The sequence below is a fragment of the Carya illinoinensis genome, chromosome 1 (assembly GCF_018687715.1).
Source record: "Carya illinoinensis cultivar Pawnee chromosome 1, C.illinoinensisPawnee_v1, whole genome shotgun sequence".
NCBI classification, from domain to species: domain Eukaryota; kingdom Viridiplantae; phylum Streptophyta; class Magnoliopsida; order Fagales; family Juglandaceae; genus Carya; species Carya illinoinensis.
The window spans coordinates 54897566-54907727 of NC_056752.1; the positions used below are offsets into that span (position 1 = coordinate 54897566).

Consider the following 10162-nt stretch of genomic DNA (forward strand, 5'->3'; position numbering starts at 1 on the left):
TTACTGTCTAGACTTGGAATGGTTAGTGTGTACAAAGTAGTAGTTTTCCCGACCTGAAGATAAGAAATTCAAGAGATTTCGGGGCAATATTGGCCCAATTAACACGCTCAAAGAATTCCAATTTCTTTTATGAGAAACATAGAAGGAAAAGTCTATTTACAAGTATAATTATATAACATGTGCATTAATCTAATTTGATTGGTTAAAAAGTAAATTTTATTAAAAACATTACTAATTTAAATTTTAAATATAAAAAAAATAATATTGATACACAGATTAGTACGCAACTTTACTTATATGTAACAAAACTCAAGATAAAATGCCTCCCATTTTGTACCGTTCAACTTGACATATGGTCAAAATTTTTTTTTTCACTTAATGATTAAAAAAGTAATTTTAAATATATTGATGTATTTTTTTATTTTTTAAAAATATTTAAATATATTAAAAAATAAAACTTTTGCCCAAGCAGCACGCCAGCGTTGCCCTTCTTTTTTGGCATTGAGTTGACTAGTCGATGGCCCCACACAGCTACAGTACAGGCTGTACAGCTTTAGAATTGCACCTCGTTGATTAGATTGTATAGTGTTATTACGCCCATGATATACATGCCGTTTGCATTGCACATTAAACTCGAGCGAATGGCGTATCCCATCATCTTTTAATGCTTGCATTGACGAAAACATTATAATTCTCTCTAAAATTAAAGGCATTGTCGTCTGAAAGAAAGGAAAAAAAGGTAGTGCTGGTTATAAACTTATATAATTCAGTACCAAAATTCTCCATATGGAGTAAACCTATAATCTGTGACCTATTTGGGAGTTGGATCCTCATTTGTTCTCCTGTATTCCGGCTTCAGCTCATAAGATCCTTGGTTAGCTCCCTTGTTATTGTAGACACACAGGTCTTTGAGTATGTCTTTCATAAATTGCTACAGAAATACAAAAAATCAGTTCTACAATCACATGGGAGATAACACAGATAAGAACAATAAATACAAGAAAATCAAAAAGTAATTATCAACGTTGGCACATAAAAATCCAGTCGGTTTCCTATCAACCACTCTCTTTGCCGAGAATAAAGATTTCCCCAAAATGGATTACAGGAAAATCCAACTAAATTTTATAGTATTTTCATGTGCTTGATAATGTGAGAAGCACATGCTCTATTAAACCTATTAAAAAAGCATGTGAAAAGGCTCAAGGAACACATGAAAGTTCAAAAGACTGGCTTGGAGGAAGTTTGGAGGAAAACTGTCTTGTTGCTAAATAATCATTCTGCCTTCCGCAAACTATATCCCTAGTTCCAGACGCAATAAATCCTTTTCATTACATAAATATTGGGATGGATTACTAAGTTTTTTAAGTTTTGATCCTTGTAAAGTTCGTAGAATCCATCAAACGTGGATCAAAAGAATGTATCAGTTAGCATAAGATGGCACAGTGCAAGATTAAATATGGTTTTATTTGTATATCAGACTAATTTCATGGCATGTTACTAAGTGATAGGAGGAGTCATACTCTTTAACAATTCCGTGTCACAGAAGAGAAGGAAATAAAGAAGTCAGGTGCCATATATATCGTGAGCATAAGTGGTGAAAAGGCTCTTAGAGATATACGAAAAATGTTACTTCCCTCCACTGAGCCAGAGGCCCAGAACATATGTAGAGATATCGACAGAAAGTATCAAAATGAGAACATCTGAAATTAAAAAAACCTACTTCCGGTTGGTCTGTCTCCTGAATAAGCTGTCTTAAAGTCCAATTTGGTTGCCTTTCAAACAGCTTGAACATAATTTCTTCCATTTCACCGCGATCCCTTCTTGTTCTTTTCACGTCTGAGCCCTTAGCTGGCATTTTCTTCTTATCCTATTCCAAACAAAGCAGCTCTCCTTATACGTCATGATGAGAATCAAGATGAGAAATTAATTCTGACGTGCACATACAGTGGCAGAATAAAGTACATGCCCAAAATAATTTTAGAGAAAAATATACAGACAAAAAGAAAGTAGCAGTAATTACACTCGGTCCAGAAGCCACACTAATCATCATCCCTGGCATAGGCCTCATATGAGCCCCATTATCATTGTCAATCACCTGGCATGGGAATTTGGAGGAAGTCAGCAAACTTTTTAAAAAAATTATTAAATTATTGATGTCAAGTAGCATATGCATATGAAGTAAAAAGGGAAACCTGTATCTGTCTACTCTTAGTCATATATTTATTTGTTCTTTCACGGCAGAGTTTCCCATAGTTCTCAATATCCTGGTTATGGGGCTTCATGTCAAACTTGTTCAATATTTTTCCCTCCACAGAACACTTCCCTACAAATAAAAGGAAATTTACTCGATTGAGTCTGCCAAACCGACAGTCCTAAAGAAGGATTAGAAATGTTATAAGAGCAATCCAAAATACAGCTAGAAATAATCAAATTAAGAGAACAAGTAGCTTATGGCTCTCTCTCTATAAATATCCAGGTTAATCGTAAGCATTCAATCCTCACTGCTAAATGTTAACAATATAAGCGGCATACATAAAGAGAACTAAAAGAAATTAGATGCACGAATGTTAGAAGTCTAACCCAGGAACTTCCATATATATTATAATCTCTTCCTCTTAATGTTTATCATGAACTCAATATTTAACTTTGGAGGCCAGGAATACAATTCTCACTTTTTCTACAACAATATGTCAGTTGGATTTTCTCTCTCCTCAAATAGGTTGGTAATACAATAGTGTATTCTGATACTCCCACTATTTGTTCCAGCAAATCATTGTTCAACAAGGGTTTCTAGATTAAAGACTGGACTGGTGATCAAATCATGCATATCGTTAATTCACGAGAAAGGCTCATAAATTTTAGCTTAGTTTAGATGATAGTTCCTGAGTATTTAGAACTCATGTTCAAGACTTTGAAGTATTAAACAGTTGGAGCCCTGATTCTACAAAAAGTTTTAGATACTATGAGCTGCTGGACTTTGACAGTGACATATGTGGTCAAACCTGTTCTAGTATTGGCAAAGATGACAAATTACCATGCATAGCTGATCACTGCTACTTCAAATCGGCACATAAAAATACATTTAATTATATAACTACATGCATTCTCTCACTATAATAGACTTTAGAAATGAAGTCTCCTTCAAAGGAACCAATAGCTTCATACAAGTCCAATTGTTAAATCCATTTATGAACTTGCACTTTGGCAACTACAGTACCAAATAATCTTGAGTTCCATATAAAGAATAGAGCCACAAATCAAGAGCAGAAGTTCTGTAAATAGATCTCAGAACCATCATGTTAGAGCCAAGTGAACATCAACTACATTAACTGTAACAAAGCAATCTATTCCCGCAAATGGAATTTCGGAACAAGAAGACTGTAGATAAATGGATAATTACCTTGTGATGACTCAGAAAACACAGACATTGGAATGAAGTCTTTAGACATATCCATAGAGTAACACTTGGGTATATGTCCAGCTTCAGTGCCAGCCAATTCCATGGTGAACTGAGCATCATTAAAGCAATACATGTAAAGACGAAGGCAACAAGAGGATGGACATAGAAAGAACAGATTCCAATGCTTCTCCTTGAGCTTGAATATTTAATATTAAATTTTGAATAAGGACATTTTATCCTCAAAAAAAATATAGGCATACTCACAAAGAAACAAAGATTCATATTTACTTAAATGCCCAGAAAAAAAAAAAAAGTATTTCTTTTTTCTAATAAGTGGAAAAAATATTAAGGCATTATTAAAGGAGATCATACCCACAGGATATGATAAAAAAGGCATAAAGTCCAAAAACAAAATTAATTCATTTCATTAAGCATAGAGGGGTCATACACATGAAGTTCAAAGGGAAACACCCAACTAACATGATGAAGGAAAAGGGTAAAAGAATTTAGTGCATAGAATTCAAGAAAGATAATACCATAACATCATCCAATCTGGAATTCCATAGCCACAAAGATGACAAGAATAAATCTTTCAGCTAGAGAACTAAATGCACAAACCCTCAATAGATTTTTTTTTTCTCTACTTTTGACGTTAAAAATGTGTGACCTGGGAGAGGAATGGTCGTTGCTTCGACAGTAGAGAACGTTTGTTGGGAGGGATTAAAGATTTTTTCTTCCAATATGATGTTACTTCAGGCTTTGGCCATTGTATTGGATGGGACTAGTTTTAATGATTTTTATGCTGCTTTTTCCAGCTCTTAGCTTGTAATTAGGTTTTTTCTCTTGTATACTTCCTGTGTACTCGGCCTATGTCTAATTATGTGGGTTAATAAATTTTCTTATAAAAAAAAAGGTGTGACCGAGGGAGACCTTGTTTTTTTTTTTATAAGTAAACGATTGTATTAATAGAATAGGCATAGCCCATACACACAAGATGGTATACAAGAGAAAACACCTATTTAGGAAGGAGAAAAGGAAACAAGAAAATCATGAAGGTCTAAACCATTAAAATATATAGTTTTTTTTTTTGATCGGTAATCAAGAAGTTGTATTCATCATAAATGGCAAATCCCAAGTACACAGGGCATATACTTGAAAGATACCTATCTAGTTACAACCGAAACAAATTTAAAATATATAGTTATGGCCCATAGGAATAATGTTCTAACAAAAAAATATCTAAGATCCTCAAATGATCGCTCCTTGTCTTCGAACGTCCTGTCATCCCGCTCCTACCATAAGCACCATAGATTACAAATAGGAACCATCTTCTACACAACTTTGATTTGTGGAATACCTCCTAAATTTCTCCAACAAGCCAAGAGCACCTCCACTATGGCGGGCATAACCCACGCTACTTCTAATCTGCTGAACACCTCAACCCATAACACTCTAGCAACATCACAATGCAGTAGAAGATGATCCACAATTTTACTGCTCTTCTTGCACATGTAGCACCAGTCTATTATGGTCACCCCACATCTTCGAAAATTATCTGTCGTCAAGATATTTCCCAATGAAGCTCTCCATGCAAAGAAAGTCGCTTTGGGAGGCGCCTTATTATGCTAGATCCTCTTCCATGGAAATTGAGTGTTCTGCACCTATGTGAGAGACTTATAGAATGATCAAACCGAGAATGTGCCTTTACCTGTCGGTACCAACCACAACTTATCAATCTTCTACGCTCAATCTTCTTGATCATTGTATCCCATATAGTTATCATCCTTGAGGCTGCCCCCAACGGTAAACCCAGGTTATTCATAGGTAAGGCAGCCCCCAACGATAAACCCACCTTGCCTCCTAAAGTGTTAGCCAATTGTCTGATATTATGAGCATTACCAACTAGCACCAATTCAAAATTTTCAACGTTCACTTTCAAACCACCCAATGCCGCTTCAAAACAAAGTTGGAATGCCCTCAGTGCCTGCAATTGGTTTTCTTCTACCTCACAGAATATAAGCGTATCATTTGCAAATAACAAATGAGAAATGTTAATAGTACCCCTAGTGGGGTCACCAACCGAGAATCTAGCCACAAAACCACTGCAAACCAATGTCGAAGTCATTCTTCTCAGTGCCTCCATAATAATAACAAAGAGGAGTGGGGACGGTGGATTCCTTTGTCTCAGACCTCGCGAACTGTTGAAGAAGCCAATTGGACTACCATTTACTAGCACAGAGAATCTTGCCATTGATATGCACCATCTAATCCACAAGCACCATCTCTCCCCAAACCCACACCTCCCAAGCAAGTAGAGTAGGAAATTCCAATTAACATGATTATATGCATTCTCCATATCTAACTTACATAGGATCCCCAATTTACCAGATTTTTGTCTACTATCTAGACACTCATTGGCAATGAGGACTGAATCTAAGACTTGCCTTCCTCGTACAAATTCGTTTTGGGGTTTTGTTATAATCTTCCCCAACACCTCCCCTAATCGGTTTGCAAGCACCTTAGAGATGATCTAATACACCCCACTTACAAGACTAATGAGCCGAAACTATTTGACATCCAATGCTCCAATCTTCTTGGGAATTAAGGCACAAAACGGTGCAATCCTATGCACACAAGGTGACAAGAGGTATTCAGAAGAAAGCACCCACGTAGGAAGAAGAAGTAAAGCAACACGAAATAGCTAATTCTAGTGGTTTCAAATGAATGAAATAAGCCTCATCCACTCTAAGTGCCTTCATTACTTCTTTTTTTTTTTTTTATAAGTAATAAGAAGATTTATTCATACGAATGAAATAAGCATAGCCCGTGTACACAGGAAGTATACAAAAGAACACCTAATTACATTCTAGCTAAGGAAAGAAAGTCATGGACATTGTTTCCATCAAGTACAATGGGTGAAAACCATAGCATTAAAGTGCGTATAAAAAAATTCTGAAGCTTCTCCATTGTGCATTCCCTATCTTCAAAGCATCTCTCATTCCTCTCCGACCATGTGCACCACATGATACACAGCGAGATCATCTTCCATACCGCCGCCATTTGGGGACAGCCTTGAAGCTCCTTCCAACAAGCCAATAAATCCACCACCCACGGAGGCATTACCCAAGCAACGTCCATTTTTCTAAAAATCTCATTCCATAACCCCCTCGTGACCTCACAATGCAATAGTAAGTGATCTACAGACTCTCCCTGTTTCTTGCACAAATAGCACAAATCCATCACCATGATTCCCCTCTTTCTCAGATTGCCCGTAGTTAAGATTTTCACAAGAGCGGTAGTCCATACGAAAAAAGCTACCTTAATAGGCACCCGTGATCTCCAAATCCTCTTCCATGGAAATGATACATGGCCTTGGGTTGACAAAATATTGTAGTAGGTCCTGATTGTACACTAGTGGTGAAATTTCTTTGCCTATACATTTGTTTCTAATAAAATTTCTTCTTACTTATATATATAGATAAATAAAATATAAAATATAAAAAAATAAAAATAAAAAAACTAGTGAAACTTTTCTACCATTATTATCATTTCATTATTACCCTACTTTCCAAACTATATATTCAAAGTAGGTTCAATGTGAAATAGAAATGACAGGGCCTAGCCTACAAGGTACTTTTTCCTGCATATACATTGAGGAATAAGATATGGTCTAGACATGGGCTTTTATTTTGTATATGCAACTCTCTTTATGGATTTGAAAACCTCTTTTGTTAGTCTCTGAGGATTGAAATCCCATTTTTTTTATAGGTAAGTTGACTTTACTAATGAGCAAAAAGGCGCTATATAAGTACATGGGTGGTATACAATAGATACACCAAGTTAGAAAGACCACGAAGATTAGAAAAGTCCTGAAAGCTAAAGTTGGAGGAACATATGTATGCTGAAATCCACCGATCAAGTGTTCTGAAAAATGATTCTTTAGCTCCTTCTCAGTCTTCTCACAATTCTTGAAGCTTTGATCATTCTCCTCCTCCATGTGACATACATTTCCCACAAGACTTCATTATGTTGACTAACTGGCCTTTCCTTTTCAATACAAGAAAAGGTTTGTGGGCATCACTCATTGTGGCATTTACCCAATTCAAGATAAAGAGGCTAAAGACAACTTGCCACAAAGCACAAGCAATGTCACAATCTCATAACACATGCGCCACATTAAGAATTTCTTGTAATGGAGAGGATCGTTTGCTTTGGTCATCTATAGGGAACAAGAACTTCTCAATCCGATCCTTTTACAAGGTATTATTGACACACCCCTCCAATGCATTCCATTGGAAGTGCATATGGAGGAGTAAGGCTCCCCTTAAGGTGGCTTTTTCTGTTTGGCTAGCATCTCACAGGAAAATTCTAACTATTGATAAGCTAAGAAGGCGTGGCCTCTACTTAACAGATTGGTGCTTCATGTGCAAACATGATAGTGAGTTAGCGGATCACCTACTTCTTCATTGCAAAGTAATTAAGGCTTTATGGGACTAAATTTTCACAAGCCTTGGTATGGCATGGGCAATGCCTAGAAGGGTGAGAGAGTTATTGGCATGCTGGAGAAGAATCCGGGGCAACGGGCAGATCGCGGCTATTTGGAAGATGGTGCTTCTTTGCTTGATGTGGTGCACTTGGAACGAGAGGAATAGTCATTGTTTCGAGGACAAGGAGCGCACACTGGAAGGGTTTAGGGACCTTTTTTAATCATTCCTTGCTACGTTGGGCTTCTTCTATTGTATTGAATGGAACTTCTTTTAATGACTTCTACGCTGCTTTTCACAGCACTTAGCTTGTATTTAGGCTCTTTTGTATACTCCATGTGTACTCGGGCCTTGCCTATTTACGTGGATTAATAATATCTTTTCTTACTTATCAAAAAAGAAAAAGGAATTTCTTGTAAATATATAGTTCTTAAGTTTTATGAGATGAAATGGAGTAAAAAATGCTTTTGGTAAGTACACGACTAAAAAACTTGCAAGTATGGAGCCAAATGTTTGAGCTAAAACATTTGGAAATACTGTAAAATCTAAAATGGGTAGTAAAAAATAGAGTGCTACAAAATCCAAAAAATAAATCATAAGAAAATGAAACAAAAAGAAAATTCACAAAACTCATCCAAACAGAGCATAAACAGCTGAGAAACTCCACATAGCCCGACCCAAACAAATGAAAGTTCTGATTTCAGAAGCAAATGTGTGCAAACTGTGAAATCAGTGGACAAACTCAAAGTTTATTTCCTCCACCTTCATCTTTCTGCGACCACTCATATTTTCATACTGATCTTCCCTATCAGGATTTTCTGTTCTTTTTTTCTTCTAATATTTACGCCCATCTATTGTATTCTCCGTGTACTTGGATTTCTATCTTACCGAGAAAACCCAATAAACACCCCGTATTGGAAGAAAACGAGTGGCAAGGCTCACAATTGCTGACTATAAGTGAAAATCTCCAAATAATAAGAAACGGGAAGGGCGAAATGAACTAACCCAACCGCGATGGGTATTAAGAAACTGAAAAACTTAAATTAAAGGGAAAGTGCTCCATACAAATATAAAAAATCGTTTTTCAAGATCCCTGACTATGTCAAACCCAACAAAAAAAAGGACAAGCAAATTCTCGATTCAAAAACCAAATGCATGGCCAGAGACAAGCACAAAACCCTAGAATTCACATAATGCAAGGGAAAACAAATATTCAAATCCAAAAAAGAAATGCATGCACGGAGATAAACCATAGAACCCTATAAATCCACAGAGGCATGCATATGCATGCATACAGACATTTATATGCGTTTTTGTGGAATACCTGAGGAGAGGAGTCATCATTGGAGCGGAGTGGGTCGATGGAGAGGACGACTTTGGCAACGGGGCGAGCAGGGTCGGACGCATCGGGAGGAAACTGGAGAGAGCGAGAGACGAGGGGAGGGCATTTCATGAGCCACATTGCTCTCTCCGCTTTGCTCGTGTCCAAGAACTCCTCGATAATATTGTTGCCGTTGCCATTTTTCTGGCCGCTTCTGGTGCTGCCTCCTTGCTCGTCCATGGCGCCACTGAGAGAGATAGAGAGAGAAGGGGCCTTGAAGAAATGAAACGGATTTTCAAGATTTTGCTATTGTAGAGTAACAGTCCCCAACCATTACCAGCAAGCACGGGCACAGCTCGGAGTAAATTTTTTATTAATATACTCGAGGCCGATGGACACGGAAGCCCAACGCCACATTAACAGCAATGGATCATCCACATAGCTCGTATAATTCGATATTATCTTCGCAATTTCAAAATTTTTCGATGATAATATCTTTACAATTTCAAGATTTTGTCTATCCACATTTTTTTCATATGTATATAATAAAAAAATTTTACAAAAATAAATTTACTTAATATCATGACATAATGTGATCCATTAGATTCTTTATAATAAAAATAATTTTACAATCTAACGCACAATATCAAATCACATCAATTTATAAATTTACTTTTATATAATTACTTTATAATTAAAGTATTTATCTTATATTTATAAATATAGATTATAGAATTTATTTTATTATGAATTTAGTATGTAAATTATGTTTAGCTCAAACAATTTTTTTTCTTTATAGATAATCAAAGTTTTAATCATAAAAGAAAAGGGCATCACCCAAATTCACAAAAAGTATATATAAGAAGTCGGTTTACAACCAAGTAGAAAATCATGGACATTTAGGATTCGTTTGGATCCGCTCAAACAAAATTATGTAAATCTTACTGTCTAATTATT

The 10162-nt window shown here is 36.2% G+C and overlaps 1 protein-coding gene across 1 annotated transcript; it reads right to left on the reverse strand.

Annotated features, from left to right (window-relative positions):
- Window positions 1–673: 673 nt before the first annotated feature.
- On the reverse strand, window positions 674–9569 carry LOC122289606 (general transcription factor IIF subunit 2). Its single transcript, XM_043096762.1, has 6 exons — window positions 9209–9569; window positions 3401–3509; window positions 2193–2323; window positions 2021–2095; window positions 1721–1867; window positions 674–931 (listed from the first exon to the last, which is right to left on the reverse strand). The coding sequence occupies exons 1-6, from the start codon at window positions 9443–9445 to the stop codon at window positions 812–814; spliced, it is 819 nt and encodes a 272-aa protein (XP_042952696.1). The 5' UTR covers window positions 9446–9569; the 3' UTR covers window positions 674–811.
- Between the last annotated feature and the right edge of the window lie 593 nt (window positions 9570–10162).

Bases quoted from the DNA above. Each gene is read 5' to 3' on its own strand.
- LOC122289606 (XM_043096762.1), bottom strand. From the start codon at position 9,445: ATGGACGAGCAAGGAGGCAGCACCAGAAGCGGCCAGAAAAATGGCAAC. The intron at 2,096-2,192 runs GTTTCCCTTTTT...TTCCCATGCCAG, and splicing joins CTAAGAGTAGACAGATACAG to GTGATTGACAATGATAATGG. The intron at 932-1,720 runs GTAGGTTTTTTT...GTATTTCTGTAG, and splicing joins AGGAGACAGACCAACCGGAA to CAATTTATGAAAGACATACT.